Source organism: Elgaria multicarinata, chromosome 6 (assembly GCF_023053635.1).
Source record: "Elgaria multicarinata webbii isolate HBS135686 ecotype San Diego chromosome 6, rElgMul1.1.pri, whole genome shotgun sequence".
Classification (NCBI taxonomy): Eukaryota; Metazoa; Chordata; class Lepidosauria; order Squamata; family Anguidae; genus Elgaria; species Elgaria multicarinata.
The window spans coordinates 14519444-14544963 of record NC_086176.1 but is presented as its reverse complement, the minus strand read 5'-3'; the positions used below and the strand labels follow the sequence as shown (position 1 = coordinate 14544963).

Here is a 25520-nt window from a genome sequence, read left to right as displayed (position 1 = left end):
CCTGTTTGTTTGGGTTTTTTTTTTAATGAAAGCATGTATTATAGGTGAGAAGGGGGGGTGATTAAGACTACCTGAAAAGAGTAGGAAAATATAAATAATTACAGAATCCTGTTCCTATGTCAGTTATGAAAAGTAGTTTATTTATTTTATTTTATTTTATTTATTACATTTTATACTGCCCGATAGCCAAAGCTCTCTGGGTGGTTCACAAAAAGTAGTTTTAAGTAAACTCAAGCTCTCTTTTTTAGTTGCCCCCTAAGGTTGTGGGTCCTTCAGAAGTGGCACCCCATAAGGCACAAGAGGATACCACTGATGGAAATAGTGTTCTGTGTTTCTGCAAAGCCCGTTTCTGCTTATGCATTGGGGAGAGGAGTTGATTCCTGGCTATAGACCTTGGATTCATATTCATAAAAATATACCGGTAGTTGAACTCCTGTATTTGTCTTGATCTATAAAAGCTTCAAAAAGGTGTAACATTCAAATACCATTTTTATTCAACAGGAGATATATTGCTATGGTGTTGTCTCTATTTCTATGTAGTTGGGTTCCAGTCTGCACTGGTAACGGCTCTGTGTAGGAGCCATGGCGGATGGGTGGATAATGTGGCTTCTTCTCCTTCCAGTGCTGCCCTTGCTTGCCTTCTGGGTAACGAGAGGGCTGAAGGGAATTGGGGATTTTTACTTGAAGCCTTTAGTTAGCAACATTCATTATTGTTCTGTTTTTTTTAGATACAAAGTACTTTCCATGATGTTTGGTGGATACGATAATATAGAAGCATTTGAAGATGATCTATATTGCGAAGATTCTTCCAGTGAAACAAGTATTGATAGTGAGGTAGAATTTCATCTTTACAGTCAAGTCCATTATGCACAAGACCTTGAGGATGTCAATGGACAAGAAGAAACTGAAGAAATGGGATCTGTGAAGAATCCGAGCTCAGTGAGTAAACAGGACCAGAGAAATAATTCTACTATAATTTCAGATAGTGATATTATTCACATTTCAGATAGTCCAGATGTCATCACCTTATCTGATACCCCTGATGAAGATAGTATTTACCAAAGCAAACTCCAGAAGCTAACGATACCGCAGTCTCCAACTCTAGGGCGAATGTGCAACCTTGCTGAGCCCAACTTATCGAAATCTACTAGAGCGTCTTCACAGATTAACCTGAATTCGAAAACACGGGCTACAGAAACTTCAAGAAAAGAGAAAAGAGCTACTGAAAAGTCAATTTCTTTTCACCGTGATGGTGTTCGCATGATCCACAAGATCTTAGTAATAGAGGATAGCTCTAGTGATGAAGATGCAGAAGATGTGGCAAGTGTAGCCTCTGAAAGTGATAACGTGGAGAACTGGATGCTGTTGGGAGGTGCCAGAGATGACAAAGATGATAATATCCTCTTAAACCTTGAGGGTTGTGGAACTTCAGCCAGTGAAGGTTAGTATATTTTTGTGGATGGTAACTTCAAATAGAACTCTGAACACTGAAGAAGATTTGTCTGTTGTAATGGAATGGAAGGGGAGGAAATAAGGCTAAGAAGTTTTTTTAAAAAAAATCAAAATGAGAAGTAGAACCGTTGTACAGTAATTGAAGTTTACGTAGTACCCTTATAAAAAACAACAACATCATTATGTGTTGTTGAATAATAGAGGAAAATTCACATAGTGATCCTAAGCGTACGAGGCTCATTGTATTCCTTTTACTTCAGGAAGGTATGTAATTCAGTTGCAACCAGTATGGGTCTGCAATAAAACAGGACAGTAAGAGAGACTCGGAATTGTTAAGTCAAGAAAACAATAACTTTGTTTTGCCATAATGACAAACTTGTTAGGGGAACAAGCCTAGGTGGTTCTTGGGTCTCTCGAGCTTCCCCTCCCCTTCTCTGGTTTGGCCCATGAGGAGGAGATTGAGAACTTTCACTTCCAGTTTTGACTAACCACAGTTTAGCATTATGTCAGACAAACTGGTGAATTTTAAGTACGGTTTACTGAAACAAGGCAACTTCAAACCTTGGTTCATGAATCTGGTTTGTTCCAATAAACCATAGTAATCATAGTTTGGGTTTAAAGGAATTGAAGCAACGGTTTCCGATTACCTTGTGACCATGCTGGAAGAGGAGAGGTAAGGAGGGCAGTGCCCAAACTTAAGCCTTGCTAGGTTTGTTCCTGTAATAGTAAGCCATTGTTTATCATTATGTCTGAACATGGGTCAGTGAATGTAGTAGGAGAAGGAAATAGCAACCCTATTAAAGGTAGTTGAGCCATGGCACAGTTATAATATATATCAACTTGAGGTGTACAAAGGCCTTTTCACATGTGAGGTTGAGCATGTATGTTCACATGGCAAGAAAATGCATTTCATCCTGGCTCCCTGACATAAGTGTCTGTAAGATTTTCATAAAATGGCATTTGTTGCCTGAAAACATTGCACTTTAATAAATACATGTGAATTTATTATCCATGTTTACAAATAGTGTATCAAGTGGAACATTACATGCTCTATATGATGCGTGTTTAACAAGTGCATTGTTGCATAATTATTGGGTTGTATCCTAACTTCTGTTCTATAAGGAGAACTTTCCCGTGTTTTCTCTGTACCCTCTCCACCTGAAAACTTATTCTTTGAGTTGGGGCATACTCTGAAACACAATGGCGTGTGGTATAGGGGTACAGCTAGAAGGGCGTGTTGCCAAAAACTGGTGACACCCCCATTGTATGAGTGGAGCACTTTTAAGTGATTGGCTTTTATGATGAATGTTACTATAAACATGTTTAATAAATTAAGAATATTAAGATCATTCCTATCCATGTTATAAAGAAAGCTTTGACCTAATCGGGAGTAGAACCAAATCTTTCTTCAGTGAGAATTTTATGACTTCTTCCTGTACACTGAAGCATTGATTGTCAGAAAGGAATTCCTGTTTCTTAACACTTGTATTTACTATCATGCAATTTCCAAACATTCATTTATTTAGAGAGGCCTCCTCTTTCCTTATCTCTTTTGCCACTGATTTTCTGGATTGTGAGTCCTTGGGAATTATGAGTCCTTGGGAATTATGACAGCACAATCATTATTTTACCTACATTACAAATGTATTAAAATGTGTTACTTAGTTGTATTTAGTAATGGAGCTTTTGTGAACTTGTAATGCAAGAAAGCTAAGTTCAGCCTTAAGGCGTAAAGATCTGTGTGGCTTTGAAATCATTAACATCTTATAATTTGTTAAATAACAGTAGCTAGAATTTAGTTTAGTACTATATTTTATCCACTTACACAAATGGATCGGCCACTGACAGATACATTTTTCCTTGGAGTAGGTGTCTAACAATAGGTTGTCTAACAAGTTTACTGGGCTCATTAATCATAATATCAAAGATCCTCTGAGATTGGGTTCATGTGCTGTCCTGTATGTTTTTCAGATTTTCTGAATACTTCTAAAAGTAAAATGTTAATGAAGACTTTGGGTTAGATTTTCTTGTGTAAACAAGAAAAAAGTATTTGGTGTTCTGTGTTGCAGAACTGAACATTTTTCATTTCTAAAAATGTGTTCCGTAAAGTTAAATAGAAAGCTAATGAACAACTACTATATTAGTTAATTGGGCAGTTTCAAAGTCTTATCTTTCTCTGTCTCTCACGCTTTCTCCTACCCATATACAGTCTGTTTATCTGTAAATAGTGTGTATGTGTTGTGTTTGCCTGAATTTTTAGCTGAACATAAAAGTCCCTTGCCAGTGAGTTTCTAGAGTATGTTAATGCTGTTCAGAAGTTTTTTAAAGCCTTCTTTTATCACAATTTATCACTAGTACAGGCTTCCTTCCTAAAGTGTGTCATTCATTTGACACCCTGAACGCACATTTTAAAAGCCTGTAATGTGTGACTCTATGACATGAAGAGGTATCAAAGGAAAGCAAGTACATGTACCCGTTGGCACTGGGTTACCTAATTATACATCAGTTGTCAACTGTTATCCCTCCTTACCTAACCACAACTTTGCCAACTCCTCCATCCCTCCTGGTTTGTGATCTACTTTCTTAATGACCCCTGAACTGAAGTGTTAACATGTTTTTAGGGAAAGGAAAGGAACCTCTTGTGCAAGCACTGAGTCATTACTGACTCTTGGAGGGACACCAGCTTTCGCTGACGTTTTCTTGGCAGGCCTTATAGCGGGGTGGTTTGCCGTTGCCTTCCCCGGCCATTATTACCTTTTTCCCCATCTAACTGGGTACTCATTTTACCGACCTCGGGAGGATGGAAAGCTGAGTTGACCCGAGCCAGCTGCGTGAAACCAGCTTCCGCTGGGATCGAACTCAGGCCGTGGGGAGAGTTTCAGCTGCAGAAACTGCTGCTTTACCCTTGTAGTGACAGGTTCTTAAATGAAATTATGTTTTCTTTCAATGTTGGCAAAGTAGGTAGGTTGCTGTAGGCTTTCTCCCCCAAACATCTAACATTCTGCAAGTATTTGTAGTTTTAGTAACTGTCATTCCTTCAACATTCATCTCAGTTGCATAGAAACTTTCTCACTAGTGGTTTAAACTGTGATTTAAATCATTAAAATCGAGACCTTCCAAGTAGAGATTTAAATCATGATTTAAATCAAGATTTAGATCATGATTTAAATAAATTTAATTTAAATCAAATCACCCCTGCATATTACCTATGAATGTTTCTGTTTAATGCTTATTACTTCTGGTTTGATAAATTTATTCCAGTGATAATTTGAGAACTTTTTTCTCCAAATTTATTACTTTTAAACTAAGGTTTTACATCTTCGAGCATTAGGTTTCCCGTGGCTTGTTCTTGGCTTTAAAAAGTTGGTTGGTATATATAGAAAGAAAATGGCTATATTGAGACATTTTCCCACAGTTTCTACAATTGCATTCAGCCACTTGTACCAGGAGGCATCATTTGGAGATAGATGCATGCAATATGGTGAGGAGGATGTCCTCTCTAAATTGCTGCTAGTTGATGCCCATATTTAGTTGTATTGCTGTGTTGCTTCAGTCCTCAAGACCAGAGAAAATATGTTCCCATAAGCAACTTTTAACAGCATCAAGCTGTGCATTGAAAGCACATTGTTTACCACATTGGCAGTAGCATTTCATTTTGGGCGAACAGCCACATCTTGTTACTATGTCACCTGGTGCAAGCAAGCAGATGGGTCCTGGCTAGTCTGTAATGACATCCACCTATTTATACACAAGCGACTACCAACATATTTAAAAGATGAATACATTCTGTTTCCGGCTAAGAATTAATAGACTGCTGTTGCTTTGCATGAAGAGGCGATGGGAAGAGCAACCAGGAAGGTTTTAATCAGTAAGATAATTTGATGATACTGGAAAACATACTAGTCACCGACAAGGCTCTCAGACTTGGTAGCTTTTCTGACCTTCTGAATTGTGATTGGTAGCTGGTGCCTGGTATTCCAGGATGAGCCACAGCGGATGTGTCCTTCTGCCAATTTTGGCGTACTGGTAGCCAGACACGGGAAAGAGCTGAGAAGTTGTGTACACTTCATGCCCACCTGCCACGGTCCACTCCTGCCCACCACAAACTTCTGACCACGACTTGTGCCCTACTTCCTTGCCCCCAGCCTTTTAGGCTGCCAGTTTTCGTAACCACTAGATGAAACATAAAATATAGAAATGCTCTAAATGTGGGGAAATTTTCTCTTACACCTCCAGTGTTGATAAACACCAGAGTCTCCACACCCCTTTGTGCTCTTACATCCATGGTGCAATATTTGTGGGGAGGCAGGAGGGGGGCACCAAGGACATGTCTTAAAAACTTGCCTAATAAAACATGTGGTATCAGTGCCAAAACCTATGGTAATTTGTGAGTTGTGGTGGAACTAAACGTGCACAAGGTGAGAAATAATTTTTTCAGCTAGAATGCCAGCCCCTTTTCAAACCACAACATGCCTTGGCCAAAGGGACTAGCACATGTGTAGCAAGTGATGAAGGGTGGGAGTCCATTGCGATGCACACATGTTGCAAGTTATTTCTGGTTTAAAGGGTAAGACCTATACTTCGAAATGGGCCCAGTTTCTGGACCATCTTCAAAGGTGGCTTCATGTACAACATGTTGCAGTAGTCCAGTTTTGAAGTAACCAACTGCAAGGGTAACTGAGGCCAGGTCTCACTGCTCTAGATAGGGCTGCAGCTGATGCATTAGCTGGAGCTTGTAAAATGTACTCTTGTCCACAACTGTTACCAGCAACACATCCAATGATCTGGTCCTTCAAGGCAAGTGCAACACTATCCAGGATGGTTCAACGCCACTATACGCTAGTAGGCAACTAATTAGCGGTTCGCATTTGCTGCAAGGGCTTGTTAAGCTGGCTTCTAACTCGGTGTGAATATGAGTGATTTTTTTCCCTGCAAAATTCATTGTGTATTTGTCCACTAAGAGCTCCAGCGCCTGATCTATGTGAGTTGAAACAGAGCCACTGACCAACACTGTGCAGATGCAATAGTAATAAAGAAGTAAGCTTTCTTTGTTGCTGTTGTTACCATAGAATAAGCCCAAAGATGGACACTCACCTGTGTTCAGTCATGCTCACAATGAGTTTTTAATTATCTTTGCTCTGATTGTTGGCCCAATCACTTCATTGCTCTTAAGTCCTTAGAGTATCAAGGGAATTAATATGGTTTTGTGACTTGGTTGAGGATACTTGGCAATGATCATTTCTAAACCAAAGGATGACCCAAAGGGTAAGCCTCTGAGATAGCTACTGATTCCATGATCATTGCAAAGGTACAGGTTCAATGCCATTCATGGGGTGGGGCTAACTTGACGGGTCCTCCAGGCAGCTCACTTGATCTCACTGTTTCCAATGGCTGGGGAACGGAAAAGATGTTAACTGTCTCCCAGCCAGTCCACTATTTCTTGGGTTTGGACCAAACAACCAGCTTTGGTTAATGAAACACTGAAGTGAAAGCGCAGCCAATAACATATTGTTCTGTAAATATATTGTAAGCGGAAGTTACAGATCTCTGGTAAATAAAAATGGGATGGGTAATCCTGTCCAGCGGTGTACGTTCGCACCATTGTTTTTATAAGTGTCATCTTTTGACACTTTTCTCACACGTGGCTGCAGTGCTAATCTCTGTGCTTTTCACTTTAGCACTTGGGGCTGTCTACCATGAGGCAGAATGCCACTACAACTTCTCCTGTTTTACTTTACAAGTAATAGTATGATTCCTGTAATGTTATCATTTCTTGACAGCATGTATGGATGAACTCCTAAAATGTTTCCAGAACCCCTATCTGCCAGGAATCAAAATATTCTTCTGAACACAGCTTTTATTTAATATAATGGATGACTTTCAAAAAGGCATGCATATGTATTAATGTATCATTGATAATACTAGGCATTTAAAAGTAATACACTCTGGATGTCACTGTGTTTTGTAAACAGCATTGAATTGCAATGTATTTTGGAGCAGTTGCTCAGCAGATTGAAAACCTCATTAGAAGCTTTGGAAACTTCATAGCAGCGTTGGCTGGCATTTTAATAATAGTTTTGGAAATTGGTGCTATGTTTAGATATTTGTCAAGTTTACATATCCTTCCCATGGCACAGCCCCCATGGCACAACTACTTCTGGGTATCCCTGCAGTTTTTGGCCCAGTATTTCTGACATCCACCTGCTAGGTTGGAAAACTGCTTGTTTTTATTCCTATGCAGTGTCAGTATTGTTTCAGAAGTGATAAACAGATGAGCAAAAATGTTTGCAGAATAATGTTTTACTTTACTAAAACCTTTTCTTTGAGATTTTTTTTATCATTGCTGTATTAAAACTTTTCTTTTGATAGAGAAATCATAATGAACTTGTGAGGTTATTTATTTGGATTTTCAATGTATACGATTGTTTTTTGAATATGGGAAATGAAAAATAAAGAATACGTGTGGGTAATGACTAGTTACGTAAGCAGTTGTGCATTAGACATTTTCATGCTGGCTACTAGTTTAGAAAATAGAGAAGGAGTATTTTCATGTAATTTACTTTAAATAAATATATGCTGCGTTTTGAACCAATTTGCTTTTTATTTAGTGGCACTGGCATCTGCTCATACCACTATTTATGGAGCCACAGTTTGTGGAGATTTTACGGAGAAATAGCAAATAAAAAAAAATAGATTCTGTGAAGATTAACCTAATTAGTGTTAAACATCAGGACTTTAGATGATATTTAACAGTATTAATTACATAAATATGCAAATTTTGGAGGCAACACATAAAAGGCAGTTTCATAAGATCTAATATTTTGAGATTAGTGTTTGTAAAATTTACAGTCTTCCGTTGAGCTGCTATCCTTTAAACAAACCCTTCCTACCAATAAAAAAAAAAGACAGAAAACTGAACTTTTAACATAGTGGGGAAACAGCTTTTCAGAGGAAAATTATCTATTTCCCTCCTTGATTTTATTATTTTGCCTGTGACAGTCTTCATTTGATCTCTGAAAAATGTAGTGTATTTCCTTAATAATGGTTTGTGTGTGTTTGACTACATTGGAGGTTGTTGATGCTGTAGGAGAAACATTTAAATACTACTTTTTCTATATTTTGAGAGTTTCTGAAAATATGCCTTTAATTGGAAAGGTAGCCTTTAAAGGTTCCTATCTGAGCAATAAAAAGTATTTGCTTGAATAGAATTTAGGTTACATTTTTGTGTTTGTACAGAAAGCCCTGTTAAAAATTTACATCAGCCCATTTTCTGACAACAAACCATTCAAAGAAAACAAATGATTATAGGAATGGCTAGCTAAAGCATTATTCCTAGAATACAATTCTACCAGGTATATATGATACATTACCTATCAAGTTACTTTAAGTAAATCTACATTATTAGAATAAGTAGCTAATCATTTTTGCTAATGCTGTGTGAAACTTCTATACTTCCAGTTTATTTCTTCATTTACTGTTGATATCTGCCGAAAAACCTTTTGATCCTTTCCAGAACAGTATTTTCAACATGCAAAGTAAAAAGAAATCTTATTGTCAGAAACCTAAAATCTGTTTAAACATTTTTAAAATAGGCAGACATTTTTAATTTAAGGGAGAACTTTAGGTCAGAGTGTGCCCTGTGAGATAATTGTACACTTGTCCGTACATCTTGAAGAAAACCTGTACTTTGCAGGATCACAGTTTAAGGGCCAGTCTTGAAGAAAATGATTTTCTACTTACGTAGAAAAGCATACAGATCAAGATTTAAGTATGCAACCATTTTAATATGCATACTTGCGATACATTAGTACCTCAATATGTATACAGTGAAACTGTGTACAATGTAAACAACCTACTATTTAAAAGTTCTTCTTTGTTCTTGTCAAGTTTTCTAATGATAATTATTTGTATTGTAGGATACACAGCCTACCAGATGTCTCTTGTTTTTGAGGATTATCTTTTATTTTGGGATTTAACAAATCTTTAAAATTGAGTGTTCTTATTTCACAACACATAGCTCCATAATGAAATCTTGATTTGCCAATGCTGACATACATTTAAGGGGGGTAAGTAAATTAAGTAAGAATTTTTGGAGGGGTAAATCAAGTTTGTAATTCCACACAAATTTAACTTCAGAGTTCGGTCCATGCACAGCAGTGTCATTGAATTAGTAAGTTTGAAATTATGTATTATGTTCCGCTTTTCATGGAGAAGAAGGAACGAAGTTTAAAGCTGGTGCTTTATTTTTAAGTTCCCTAATTTGTGCTTTTGTTTATAGGAACGTTAACAGTATTTAAACGTAGGAAGAGCTTTTTGTGCATGCATTATTATTAACAGTATGCACCCTGGAGCTGTAATAAGCAATGGGAATCCACCTACCCTTTGCTAGGAACAGCACATGCATATGGATATTTGATTAAAGGAAAAAAGTTAATCTTCTTTACGGTGTAATGTGGATACACTTGAATCTCTTGATTATTTTAAAAAAATTAATAAAACTAATAAAGTTCATGTGGAAATCTCTGGTGATCTAGACTAAGTATACCTGCAGCCTTAGCAGTCCCTTTTATCTGTGCCGATTTCTCTGCCTATTGTGGACCTTGGCTTTAACTAATTTAAATTTCCCATGGCTTTGGGTTACAGACTAGGTTTTCTGCAAGAGTGCCCATGCTTACATGGTCATATATTCTGGGTGACTTTTTCACTTTTTTCTTTTTTCGTCGATTGTTAAGAGGGGAATTTCCCCCCACTTTTCTCATCAGTTTGATCTTTCTTCCTTATCCCCATCTATTTAAATTCGTTATAGGTTACGAAGAAGCTTTACGTTGTCATTTGAGATATGAGGATGGGTGGGAGAATAGATTTCGTCTGTTTTTACATGAAATTTTATAAGGATTAAAAGGACTGCAGATGTGCCCAACTATTCCTTTGGAAAACACAATATTAGTAGCAGTGCAGCAGACTTACTTTAGCAGTTGGCAAGAGACAATATGAGATCAGATAGTTAAATTTTTAGAAATTCAGGGTGTTATAGTTTTATGTTTCATTTATTGGCATACCAGGCAAATGGTGGCAAAAGGAAAATATAATTATAAAATATAAAAATATAAAAACAATGAAAAATATAAAAACAATCCAGAGCATTATTCCAAATGAAGAGAATATATTAAAAGGTGGAATACCAATCTCTTGAAGAACATGCTTAAAATGAATTATTAGTGTATCCAGTGAGATATAAAATGGTAGAAAGTAGTTAAAACCTTGGTTGGCATACTAGTGCATTATCAGCTTTACCTTTGAAAAGTCTGAATGCACTTCTGTTGTGGCTGCTTCACCATAATACATTTATGACAATATTCCTATCATTCTAGGATAGAAAAAAATGAATGTGTATGTATTTAGATACTGGTGGGTAACCGCTGCTGTGAAAATTTATGGAATAGAGACAACTAAAAATAAACCTTACTTGCTTAGCCTTGGTTGTCAAATATCAACCCGAATAAGAAGCATTCTTGCACCTCAAATCTAAACACATTTGGCAATAAATTCTATCATAATAAACAGGACTTAATTAGCACTAGGATTTCTTTTCCACACAGGCATCTTATATATAACAAAAATCTTTAAGCACGCTTTATTTCAGATAAATATAGTGGGATCTGGCCACTTGTTTAGTTGTTTGGAATAAATCAACTTTTCCCATCCACCAGTTTCTGTTAACAAAGTTATGAAGTCATAGAAGAATACTTGACAATTTCGCTCTTACAAGCTTGTGTATGTCAGTTGCAAGCCTTTCCTTGCCCTTTAGTCTTTGTTTGGTCCTGCCAAGTTATCATTTAAACCACTTAAAACAAATCAAACCATTAAGAATAGATAAGGTTATGCAATACAAACACTTTTTATTCTCAAAGCCACATGACCATGGAGTTTGGGCTTTAACCTAAATATGTTTGAGTTTACTCAGCTATTCCAAGTACTTCATTTATTCTGTATAACAATTGGTAATTTGGTATTTGTGATTTTTTTTTCATGAAGGACAATTCGCATAGAAGTACACAGAGTATAATTACAGTATTGAAAATGTGACAGATGAGAGAAGCAGTGTGGGTGGGAAAAGCTTAAGATAACTTTACTCAGTGAGTTTAAAATAATTGCATATTCTCCTATGCAATTCCAAACAGTTAATATTCTGGAAAATGATAGCATGTTGAAACATACCACACACTTTTATAGCATCATCTTTGTTATGCTCCTCTCAACTATTTTAATGGTAGTGCTAGTATAAAATTATGGTCACACAATGCCTTGGAAGGAAAATGGCTTCCCTGCCTGAAGCGTACTTCTGCTACTCCAGATGTGTAAAAGGGTGCTGTGGGAGACACCTTTCTTACTTCCAGCATCAGGGATGCTGCTGGACTGTATATATATATTTTTGGGCACACACTCAGCAACTGAAACACTGGTCATCTTTTGTGCATTGGGGTATTAATGCAAGCATCCTTCCTTCCTCTCATCTCTGTGGGCAGTAGTGGGCACAACCTGTCACAATGCATAATTGTTCCATGTAAAAAAGAAGCTATTCAATAATCAGCAAGTCTTTTGCAGTAGTGCATGTTCTTTAATGTACAAAAGTAGACATTTGCCATACCTTAGATCAAAGGTATTTTATAATCTCACGTGAATACATCTTCTTGTATGCACTGTGGGCCCTTTAGGCTTCTGAACTAAAATCAGTTTCTTGACAAATAAATTATGCTTCTAGGTAGTATGCACAACAAAATAATGAAAAAACCTTGCTGTGTAATGTAGCCCTGGTGGTCATTATTTTATTTATCCAATGTCCAGTGTTAGTCTGACATGTATTTATAATTCTGTCTTAACAGAAGAAAAAAAGTTAAAAGGATTAGATAGGGTCTGCACACTGTTCAGGGAGACAATGATAGGATATGAGGAACAACATTCAAGGCAGTTCACTGGAGCAGAGAGAAAAAATCAGTTTACATTTGTAGTATGCAAGTTCTTAAAATATTCTCATGTAAAGAGGATTGCTGCCAATTTGTATAACGTTATGAGTTAAATTCTTTACGATGCAGAGCCCTTAGACACATCTCTTTCAGACTTCTGAACTGACAGAAGTTTGGGGAGTGGGGGGAATTGGGAACACTTTTCCCAGCTATCAAATATAGCCTGTAAGAATTGCTATTTTTGTCACAATTGCTTTATATAAACCAATCTCATTTCCAAAACTAATCCATTCTACTGAAATGGTGGATGTCCTGAGATTTCTAATTATAAAGTAGGATTTTTAAGTCAAATGTGTTTTCATAGCATGCTTTGGATATTAAACATCTTCATTATCTTTTTGGAATTAAATTTCTTAATGCCCCCCTTCACCATTTTTGTGTGTATATGCTTCTGTTTTTGTTGCACTTATAAAAAACAACAACGCTGCAGACTTTGTGATGTGATAAGATGTAACCTTAATCCTAAAATTAATCTGAAATAGCACCAGCAGATCTGAAAATGGACTGTCATGCCAAGTTAAAGCATTAAATATGTTGCCCCTTTAAGATATGTCCCTCATTGTAGATTCTTAATTTGGTTTGCCCCTTAAGCAGGTCTTTACTGTGACTTTTGAGAGGTAGGGTTTCCCCCCCCCAATTTTTGCTGCTGTGAAAGAGAATTCTTCTTTCAAAAAATTCTGTCAAGGAAATTTTTATATTAAATATTTTAATGTACTCTTGCCGACAGATCTTGTGTGTGTTTTAAAAGTAGTGTTAGATCACTACAACAACTAGAACAAAGTTTCTGTGTAGCCATTCTTTATTCTATCTTTCTGCAACGACTGTCAAATGTATGGGACTAGCCCACTCTTTTTGAGTTGTTGAGCAGGGGGTGGGGGGGGTGGAAGGAAATGATCTCAGAAGACTCAAAGGAATTCTTTAAACTTCTAGCAGGGCCAAGGGGTCAATGTCAGATTTAGTCATGCTGTTATTTTAGCCCAGTCGTCCAGAGAGATGGCTGAAAAGTGAGTCTTTTATTTCTTTTTTGTGTGATTATTAACAGGATTAAATGTAAGCCATTGTGTACTTAGTACCAATTAGTTTCTCATCTGAGAGGTTCATTATGATTTCCCCCCACCCCCAGTATTCATCTTGTAATATTTTTTTTAATGTCTGATTATGTTTGAATGAATGGAAACAATTCTAGAGTTCTATCTTTACTGCAGTATTTGATTCTTTTTCTATTTTTAAGTTAGTAACATCATGGCTTATGAAAAGTTTTGCCTTAAGTTTTCATCCTTTGCCTTGTTCTAAGAAATGCAGAAGAAAAAATTAATTTTACCTCCCCCCCCTCAAACCCCCCACCCTAACAGAAGTTCAAAAGGTTTTGTATCACTCTGGGACATCATTAGCTCAATCTTTTTTTAAAAAACGAATTTATCTGTTTAGAACCTACTGCTAAAAGCAAAATGTGCTGATTTCTTCAATTCTAAAAATATTGTGATTGATATATTCCACAACTGATGCATGCACTCAATGTGTCTGAAGGTCAAATAATTGCATATAGCAATGGGCTATTTTAGTATGCAACTAGTATTGTACTTTTAGGAAAATAGAAGTATAAGACACTGTCTGCATATGTGCACTCATGAACATGTAGATTATACAATGTATTGAATATATTTGAGAGATTATATGTGGTTCAAAAACTCTTCACATACTGGTTAAAAGTAATACATTTTCAAAACAAATTCTACTCTCCAACCTTGAAGCCACATTTTTTAGTTTCCTAGTTTAAGCTTGAGGTGGAATAAATGCCTTCAAAGTTGCATCTACCTTAAACTAGCCAAGGCATTATATTTAAAAGTGTTATCTTCCCCCCACTGTGTGATACTGTTTTAATTTTTTTTATTACACTTAAGAATATTTGTATTTCCTTTGTGTTCTAAATGTTCGGCCTGTCAAATAAAACAACAGATTTAAACCTGTCTTTGGGGATTGAAATGATTTACCAATTGCAATTATTTTTTTATAAACCTTTTGGCTGGTTTATTTCGTATTAGCATTTCCAGCATGTACTTTCCAGGATTTCCCCCACCCTTTTTTGTTACTTATAATTCAAAGCTTTGTTGTAAAATTTGACTAAGTGCAATACTAAGTCACTCAACTCACTGAAATCAATAGGACTTATTTTCCAGTAAATAATGTTTACTGTCACGGTGGTTCTATATAATGGAACGTATTTAATGATTTTTTGTTTAAAATGAGAGGGAAAGTGTCTTTGAAAGACTATCCTTAGAATTGTAAGGACAGTCTTTCAATTCTATCCTCAATTTTTAACTAGCAATTTTAGCTAACCTTCAATAGCAAAATATGAACCCTGTAGAAATTACTGTTTTAGTCCTTACCTCCTCCCCCTCCTCCCAAAGGCAAGACACGTCTGTCACAGGTGATATTGGCAAGAGCTCTTGGAAAGCAAACCAAATATAATTACTGCAAATATGCTTTAACGTCTTTTTAGAAAAAAATGTTTCATGTAGACCTGCAGCATGCAGCAATGCATAATAAACTCTCTTACTTAAGTTTGATAGATTGAGAGAGGAAAAAAGCACAGACTATTTTGTATATCCAAAATGTACTAGTTGTTACATATATTTTTTCCTGTCACTGCATGCCTTTATGGAACTAGAGCCTCTTCAAAATAGTATCCCTAACCTACTAGTGTGGCTTCTTTTTAAATAATTTTGTATCTTAAAAATGGCTGTTCAAAATTTTACCTGTAACTAGGATGTAACTATAGTATACTCATAAGCCCATTTTCTAACACTTTAGAAGAACACCCAAAATATTATTTATAGTTTCTCTTTGTATCAAACTTGTAATTCTAGAGGCATGGGTGTACAGAATAAATCTTAAAATAATCAAATCAGTCTCTGAAATAAATCAATATTTCCTTCCCAAACTTAAATATTTGATTTAAAATGCCCATTTGAATGGGCGCATCTGTCTGTCAAGGTTTGCTTAAGGACACGGCCTGCGATAGTACTGGCACAGCATCACTACATCCTAGGTGAAGTTCTTCAAAATGTATGTGAATACTAATGTACTCAGGGAAGATTCTGACATGTTGGGTGTCAAATAATGTGATGATATAATGACTATGATGTCTGCATGATGACCCATTGATCTAAGTTTAGAAACAAACCTTTTAAAAGCAACAGGTGTTCACCTTTCATTTGGACAGCAGATTTTTTTCAGTATAGAGGATAAAGACAATGAATAATATTAGGGTATGAGAAAACATTTTGTAGGAAAACCTATGGAGAAAACAACATTAGTGGCCATTTTGGTACCCAGAGCAAAGAGAGTAACTGGTTTGACATAAGTAAAATCCTTGTGTCATGCAGAATTTTCAATCAGGCAGGGAAATGAAGTAATATTTTGGAGTTAGTTCATCAGTAAGACTTTATCTTACTGGTGTGGCCTCTTCTATATTTAGGTACCTGCCTCAATTTATTGCCCTCATTCTGGGCTGAAATTCTTCAGAGAAGACACTAACACAGACTTATTTGCATTTGTATGTATGTTTAGTAGTCAGTCAAGAGATTTGCTACATCACTACTGTGCATTAGTCATGCAATCTAATAATTTTGAGTATTGGTGGTGCAAAATAAAAAGCTGCTTAAAAACTGTTTCATGAGGGCTGACCAACAGAAGTGAAAATATTGTAAAATGTAGCCATTTTATGAATCTATTGATATGAATGATAAATTATATAAAATATCCTTTATTATAGTTCCCTTGGCTTACTTTACTTGTATGATGATTCTGATGGTTTATAATTCATAGAAAAATGAATTCTTTGAATCAAATGGAGATAGAACTTCTAAGAGCTCAGTATTTGTGATCCAGTGGTGTTCTACCTGAGGCAAAATATTCTTAATGAAAATCATAGTAAGCTGGTGGTGACTCTACAGTAAATTCTTTGAAAAAGTAAGCCATTGCTTTGAAATTATAGAACAAACCTATTTTTCAAGTAAGAATTTTAGACCAACATGTAACTAGTTCATGTCAGTATGTTTGAACCTAGTCAGTCTGCCTTGTTTACTTGACAGTGTAATCTTATGCATATCTATTTAGAAATAAGCACTATTGCATTTAGTGGGATTTACTCCCAGGTGAGTATACACAGTATTGCAGCCTTATTGTATTAAAATAAAGGAAACACTGTTAAAAACAGGTTTGTGAGATATTCTGGTAGCAAGGAGCAATTGTGATATGAATCAGTTTCTATTTGGCTCCCTCCATATGCATACAAGGACACTGAGGAAACTGTATGTTATGCTGGGAGATCTGTGATTGGTCTCCTGACTGCTCCCCTCCCAAATGCTGCCAGAGAAGGCTGCTAATTTGAATGAAAAACAGCATGGGTATTTTTCCCTTCCCCCATATGCTTATTTTCTGATTCAAATCCCATTTGCTGTGTGGCGGGGGCAAGTGCAGGCATGAAACAGACAGTGGTATTTCCACCCCTCCCCATGAAGCAAGTAGCAGCTTTAAGAGGGGCAATTTAGATTAGTAAAACGACAATGGTTAAATGTCCCCAGTCGCTATATTGCTTTTGTTATCAAATTTTCCCTCTGTGTGACATTTAGTGGGGGCAAGAGGAAGTTGGGTGACCAGAGATCTAATTGTAGTTTGTCCCTAAGCAAATAAATCATTTGAAGATTAAAGCCAGGATCTAAAAACTAATGAAAATAGTTCTGTGAGCTCAAGGGGACAACTCCTCATCAAGTCATGTAGTGAAATTGAGGGGAATTTCAAAAGCTATTTGTGATATCTTATAAGGAGTCAGCTGTTCAAAGAATCAGTATTTTCACTAGGTCCTTGCAGGAACCTGTGCAGCTCTTTGGATATACTTAGGACCTATAGAAGTACTCCCGAAACGTGGGTTTGTAGTTACTAAAACAGCACACATGTGAAAGTAAATGTTCATGGTGTTGGGTGGGTAGAAGCATAAATATTCATTATTTGCTCCAATAACATACAACACATCACCTGTTCTGTCATATTTGTAATGCTTCCTCTCAAGATTCGCTCAAGTAATATGTCTCTCCCCATTATGGTCTTTTACATAGAAAAGCTAGATTGAATTCAGTGTTCTTGATAGAGTTTAACAGATTATAACTCTAGCTTTCATTTATAGTAAATCTAGATTTCATTTTAAACCAATTCTTAAAGAATGAAAGACATCTACTTTAATTGAAATAAAAAAAAATTAATTTAAAAATATTTTTAACAGTTAACGTTTAGTGTTACTGGAGGAGCATTGAAGGTTTTGCAACACATTCTTAAGATATGGAAAATGTTAATTTTGAAAATTTAACTGAAGCAGGATACTCTTGTGAGTGAAGGATGGAGCAGTTTTCTGCTACCCTTTGCAAGCCCCTAACCTTACGTAAGGGTTATTTCATTTCGCTGGTCTAAGATATTTTGGCACATGAGAAAGAAAATCCAAATCCTCCACTCTCTGATAAAAAATACAGCAATACAAGTAAATACTTGACAGTTCACTGCCTTTTTAATGTTGTCCAAAAACTGTCACCCAACACCACTGTCTCATGGCAAGGGTGACCATGTGTGTTGTGGACTCCACATATTCGTAAAACGAATAACCATTTACTGTTGCAAGACACAATGTTTAGCGTACAATGAGTGGAGTTATGAATAATTTTACACAATAACAATTGAACTTCAGTGGAGATGGTTTGCTTCTAGATACATTCTGTAAGGCTAAGCTCTGACGTAGAGCAGTGCAAAGTTTGATGGCAATTCTATAGCTTTAAAACTTACTGCATTACTTGTAAGTAGAGTGAGCTAGATTCATTATATCCTATTTACATACACTGATAGAGTGGCCCATAAAACGAATAAGAGGAGAAGACATTGGCAACTTGTTGAAGTAGAGAGTAGAAACAGACTATGGAAAACTCATTCGCTGCCTTTTATGCTGGAACACTTACGTGGCGCTACCCCATCTTTTAAACTTCTTATCTCTCCTCAGAGCCCACCTTTGCTGGAAAACCTTTAGTATAATGCTTTATTTATGCTTGTTTTAAAACACCTTTATTTCACTTTTCTGTCTTGTGAAACCTTCAAGTCAGCTTTCAAAAGTAAAATAAATACAATTAGAGATCTGCAACATAGCAGGAGTGCTGCTGTTGGGAGCTCCAGTCAGCCTGGAAAAGGAAGAAAATGTAATTATGGCCACCATTTTGGATGGCTTTAAACAGGGATTGGACAAATTCATGGAGGATAAAGCTATTGATGTCTACAAGTCCCGATGGCCATATGCTATCTCCAATATCAGAGGCAAGATGTCTATATACACCAGTTGCTGGGGAACAGCACCATGTGCATTGATGGTGCTATATAAATAAATAAATAAATAAATAATAACATGGGTGGAAGGGTGCTGTTTCACTCACATCCAGCGTGTGTGTTTCCAGTGGGTTGTTGGTTGGCTTAACTAGATGGACTCTTGGTGCCCATTCTTGTATCACATCAAGCCAAGGTCTACCCCTTGGCTTGATGCCATTTGCAGCCTCCCAGTGCCCCTAAGTCCTGTGGCTGATCGCAGGAGCTAAAATGTGCTTCCCTTCTGCTCTCCAGTCCCAGGGCAACTCAACGTAAAAGTCCCAAGGTAAAATGGTGGGACTTATTTGGCTTTACTTGGTAGAGTCCAGAAGAACTGGAAGTACAGATAAAGAGCACCCAGGGCCAAAGGCAGGCTACACTTTTTAGAGCAAGACCCTTTCCTGGAATCACTAGGAGTTCAGGAGTTAAGCGGTACAAGAATGGGCACCAAACTGATTTAAGATTAAAATTTCCAAACATTTCATAGTTTAGAAGCTTTAGAAGCTTTACAATCAAAATAACTGTAAAAACTTCTTTATCCATATTTTATGTTCCACATTTTAACTATTGCCATCTAATTCATTGCCAGGCACACACCTCACTCTTCACACAACAGCCTCCTAATTAGGAATTGCCATAGCATTTTAAATTATAACCATTGGTTGGGTGCTTTCAAAAATCTCCTGCATTCCATGCAGACCTCGAGGGTGTGCATTCCTCCATAGAAACAGGGCTGATGAAGATGTATAAGGAGAAAAATGACAGAATCTGCAGATCTTATTTTCTGAAGCTTCTTGATTTCCTTGTTTTTAAATTTTGTTCTGCATTTGTTCTGCTGCTCTGTAGCACAGTGCTTTTTTTTTTTTACTAAATAGTGAAATCACTCTCATCTAATTATCTAAAAAGAAAAAAATCTGAAATTATTTTAAAAACAAATAGGCAAATACAGTTGACTTCTGGAAATTACTTTGATAAGAATAATTTCATCATATCCAGAAATGTAATTAGTATTTCTTGTGCTGAAGTTTTAAATGAAAACCAATTCATAACAAAGGTTTAATATGCACAAGTATGACGTTTAAACCTTCCATAAATCACTGGAGCTGGAGAAACATACAATCATGCCCCATTATAAATTGCACCAGTCTTATAGTTGCTCATGTTTGTCATTTTAGTTTCAAATCTTAATGTGAATAATAAAAAAAATAATTGCAGTAGAAGAGGGACCACAGAAACAAATTTTGGGAAAGTTAAGATAGTCTTCAGAAAAAAGGCAGCAAGTTTTATTTTTTAATGGAGGGTGAGGGTATGGTAGCTAAAGAACTGTGAATCCTTCCCATTTGCTTACGTATTTTTTTTTGAAGATTATACCATGCATTTCAATTGAATGATTCTCAGGGCAGCTCACAACAGGTTGTAATAATACCATACACACACACTACAAATGCACAACCCAACAGCCTTTAATTGTTCCTAGGGGTAAGAGATACAGCCTCCCAGTGACCCTGTTCAGACGACATGCTAAACCACTGTGGTTAAGCATTTTGAGCTAAACATTATGGCTTAGCGTGTCGTGTGAACCATTCCTAACCATGGTGCCTACATAACCACGGTTTAAACATGCTCACTAACCATTTGCTGCAAAAGGATTAGTGGCCTAACTATGTCATCGGAACAGGCCCAGTGCTCTTAATGTCCTGGCTGATGGTTGAGGCTGGTGTGGAGCAAGCCTTACACTTGCTCCTTGTCTAAGCAATGGATGGAGCTAGGCTGGCCTTTCTTGGAGGCAAGGAGTGCAACCTCCCAATGGCCCTTGGGGTCTGCAGCCCCATGGCAACGGACCATTAGAGTCTAGTGTTGTTTCTGGCAAGGATGGAGGACAGCAAGTTATGCCATCTGGTACTTACTGAAGCTCTGCCCTTGTAAGTAATACGCTGTGTTACATTGGACAAGTTCTGAGGTCCCAAGCCGTTTAGGGCTTTAAATGTCATTGCCAACACCTTGAATTCCTACCGGAAGCATATAAGCAGCCAATGCCTATAGACTGGTGTTATATGGTTTTTATAAGATGTTCTGGTGAGCAGTCTAGCTGCTGCATTTTGCACTACCTGTTACTTCCGAGTTGTCTTCAAGGGCAGCCCCAGGTATAGTGTATTGCAGTAGTCTAATCAGGAAGTTAACACACATAGACTACTGTGGCTAGGTTGTCCCTGTCAGGAAAGGCCATAGCTGGTGGATCAGCTGAAGCTGACCACAAGTACTAGGCATGAATATAAAAGTCTCTGACAAAGAAGGGAGTCTATTGTGAAGAAATTGCGAAAATGTTTGTACACACAGTGTTGCTAATTATATGGCATTACAGTAGGATAGGAATACAAATTCATTCATCTACAGTGCAATCCTTTGTGTGTCTTTTCAGCCCTGTTGCATTCAGTGAGAGTTAATAACAAAAAAGTATGTCAGACTGAAACAAGTGGAACAAATAGTTTATGATTCCCATTGATTTCAATAGGAATCATTGCTTTTGAATTTAGTCCTGATCAATTTAAGTTGGCTCCAGGTCTTTTTATTTATGAGATTTGTAACCTGTTCTTCCTCCAAGGAGCTCAGATAGTAATGATTCAATTTTTATCCCTATATTATTACATTTAATTATTGAATATCACTGGCTGACATCCATTCTGCCTAGTGTCAGTTGATTTATTTTCTCATACATTAAGAACTTTGTATGAGAAAAGATACAAAGTTCTTAATGCCCTGAAAGTCTTCCAGTGTATCAATATTACACATTGAATAGATTGAATAAGCAATAAGAGGCAAGATGGTTTAACATTTACAGTCCAGTCCTAACCAACTTCACTTAGAAATATGTTGCATTAATTGCAATGGGGCTTGCTTCAAGTTAGTATGCTTAGGTTTGTAGCTTTATGCTCTATTAAGTTAGGAAAATAAAAGGTGCTTATAATAATGAATGACTTCTTTGAAATGTACCTTTCTAAAATGCCAACCAGAAATTCCACCATATGCCATGCAAAAATTTAATCAGTCGTATTTTTACCATCATTTTTGTGAACCGCCCAGAGAGCTCCGGCTATTGGGCGGTATAAAAATGTAATAAATAAATAAATAAATAAATAAATTAACTAAAATTTTCTAATGGGTTTCAGCAGTCACATTCTGATTTCTGTTTAATGTATTAGCTCATTTGATTTCTCAAAGTTATACCTTCTGCAGTGACCATGTGAGATAAACTGAAGTACTACCAACAGGAAATCTATCTTTAAATCGACATTTAAATAGAGATTACATTTTGGATTACTAAATGCTATAGAAAGCATAATTTGCTCTGCTATTCTTAAAATTTTCTCTGGACATTGTGCAGAAGCAGAGCTTGGTGGGTTAATCCCCATGATGGTAAGAATAACTGTTATTTATTTTTATACTGCTTCATAGATTTCTACTATTTATCTTAACATGCACTTCGCAATTCTTCACACCATGTAATGCTCAGCACTGTTTTTCTTAAAGCGCTTTAATAAATCCCAGATATGATCAGGTTTATGAAATAGTATTTCCGATCATGGCTTTTTGTTGGGATTGAATCATAAAAAAAATATTCTTGATTTGTTTTACACAACATATAAACACCCTTTTGTTACAAAATTGTAATTCAGGGAAATGGATTTGGAAATAGTTCTCAAAAGTGCTATACTATAGTGCAACCCCTTAGTCACCATATTACTTTTCTTATTTATTTTAGCTTGCCCTTATTAACTTGCCAGTGCATTGAAAAATTATATAGGACTTGTAATACAGGAGAGCTTGTGTTTTAATCTAGACGTTTTGGGGAAGATGGGAGGTGAAGAAAGGCCTAAACTATATAATGGTTTATAGTGGGATGTAATTTGGAGGGTCCAGATAGGAGAGGTAGTGATAAATGAGGTGCTATAGTCCATTAATTGTATTTGAAAAACAGCCCCCCCACAAAAAAAAATGTCAGCATTGAAATATTTGTAGCTAACTAAAAGATTTGGCAGCCTTCTAAAACTAGGGAAACTGACAGTTGTCCAGATGAGCACTGTGCTGCCACTCATTTTAATAAGATGGCTGAAATAAGCTTAGGTATACATAATTTATAAATGTCATGCATATAGGTCAGTATGGAACTTGCTATATAGTGAAGATGAAAACAGTCATGGATGTGAGGATGTGATTTCATTATCGTAATTCTAAGTGTCTGAAGCTCTCATCTGATATATGGTTAAACTCTCAGTTAAATATAATTATTTAAATGTTCTGGCTGGGATTGTTGTCCATGTTGTACAGATGGCATGGAAAAGCACGGGTAGCTATAGCCTGCAATTCTAAACACACACAATTAGGAGTAAATCCCATTGAACTTTGTGGAACTGACTTCTGAGTAAACATGTTTAAGATTTCTCTGTTAGTAACTTGGGCAGAATCAAATAGGAAATCTTTGACAGCCAGAAGTGAAATGCTAATTAAGATGCTTTTGGTTTCCTGAGACTTTTTATTGTGAAAAATGGTATGGTTTTTCATGGTTTGTCTTAAATATCAAGGAATGGTTTTTGGGCTAGCATGAAACAAGTAAGAATAACCACTCTAAATATTCATTAGCCTCATCATAGGAGAGCAGCTGGTATTTCTTTCTTATTTCTATCAACTCTAATAGTGTTTTCATAAAATATTATGGATTTTTAAGTATGTTTAACAAGCCTTTCCCTTTTTGTCTTAGCTCTGCTTCTAACAGCAGATGCAGTGACTGCACAATAACTTCTGTGCTGTGACAGGTAAATTTTACAATTTACCTGCTGTAATAGTGTATTCTGTAATGCCATTCAATCATCTTGGTATTTTGCTTTTCTGATTTGGTGAGTGCAGCAGATTTTCAATTTAAATATAACTTCATCTGTTTGATTAAAAATGTAACAGGACATTATCTGTGGGAAATAAAGTTAAGAGATGATTTTACCTGTTTTTTTAAAAAAATCTGTTTGCATTGGCTCTGAACGAATGATTAATACCTCTCTAATTTCGAGGTTTACTAGTCTAGCTCACCTGTCTTTTTGCATGAATAGTTGAAATTGATGGCTGTCGGGTATAAGCATTTACCTGTTGATGTTTAGTGGATGGATTTCTTTAAGGATAATGCAGAATCCTATCATTGGGCATTCATTTATTTGCTGCTCATCAAGATGATTGACAGCTTTGCCAGCAACATGGGTGGAGGAATTCCCCCCTGCTTTGTAGTGTGTGTGTGTGTGTGTGTGTGTGTGTGTGAGTGAGAGAGAGAGAGAGAGAGAGAGAGAGAGAGAGAGAGAAATTTACCTTTTTGGTGACAAATACTTCACAGAAATTAGATTCCAGGACTCTATTTTAGTTGCTTCATGCTTTAAAGCTATTTTGAATAAACCGTAGATTCAGAGTGTTTAATAGCTCTCTCTCCCTCTCTTTTAATTTGGTGAGTCAAACTGAATATTCAAGGGAGTATCTGAATTCCTGAAACATGCTAATCTTTTGACCAATAAAATTTTAAGATGTTAGGGCACAGAATTTGGAAATGATCTCTTGTTTACCACGTATTATTTATTTAGAACATGATCTAACAGTAGGAAGTCCTCAGAATGTTTGTGTGCATGTATTTGGTAAAAACATTCAGTATCAACTTCAAATTATAATTTTTGATGTTAGATTGATGTCCCAACTGAGAGGAAGCCACTAGGTTGAAGAAATTGAATCTTGGCTATAATATTAGTAGAAATATTATGTCATAATCCAAAAACATATGGAACTAGTTCAGTGAGTTCAAGTGAGCTTTATAGCTCTTGTCGTTGGGTTTTGTTTGTTTTTGAAAATCAGCTCTCCCAGTTATTCACTTATTTTTCTGATATGTATATCCTAGTTTTCTTTTTAAAAATGTTACATAAGACAGCAAATTGCCATTTGCTCTTGAATCAGAGGGAAATTTCAGCAGTGATTTATTAAGATATGACAGTGGGGGTCAGTTCTTCAAAGAGAAAAGTCAACATTTATATTGGGCTAGCACAAGCCTGCCGTGGGTTTGAGCAGCTCTTTCAATCTTCGCACCACTGCCACTGGTGTAAAATTTCCTGTGGATTTTAAGCTAGAGAAGCATGTACTCCCTCTCCTAGGGATGTATGCACTTCTTGGCAGGATTTAAATGAATAAGTAGGGGGCAGGGACTTCTATCTCTGTGCTGTTGTAGGGCAGGCTTGCACCAGTCATGACCACCAGGCTGAATACAGCCCACCAACCATGTATGGCAGCCTGCCAGAGGCTTAGTAAACCTCCTGTTTTTACTTCTTGCATAGGGAGGGTGTCAGCACATAGTAGGGACAATGCATAGCTTGTGGGTTTCGTTCTGTTTGTTAGGTCCAGGTTGTGCAGACATGCTGTTGAGCAGCCTTCCCCAACATGATGTCTCCCAGATGTTTTAGACTACAACTCCCATCACCCATGGCCATTGGTCATGCTGGCTGGGCCGATAGGAGCGGTAGTCCCAAACATCTGGAGAGCACCGCATTGTGAGAGACTCTTGTAAAATTGCTGAGGATGGGAAGTATCCTGATGTTACTCCCTGTTATTATTGTTATTATAAGAGGGGTT

General features: G+C 36.6%; 2 protein-coding genes across 2 annotated transcripts in view; both read left to right on the top strand.

The window, feature by feature from the left end:
• The window catches only part of GRHPR (glyoxylate and hydroxypyruvate reductase), a 272841-nt gene that overhangs the window by 76644 nt on the left and 170677 nt on the right, over positions 1 to 25520 (top strand). The gene's annotated exons all lie outside the window — the stretch shown is intronic.
• ZCCHC7 (zinc finger CCHC-type containing 7) overlaps positions 1 to 25520 on the top strand; it is a 140066-nt gene that overhangs the window by 9101 nt on the left and 105445 nt on the right. Inside the window, exon 2 of the mRNA XM_063129088.1 lies at positions 729 to 1441. Within this exon, the coding sequence (XP_062985158.1) occupies positions 745 to 1441 (697 nt within the window). The 5' untranslated portion in view covers positions 729 to 744. The remainder of the gene's footprint in view (positions 1 to 728; positions 1442 to 25520) is intronic.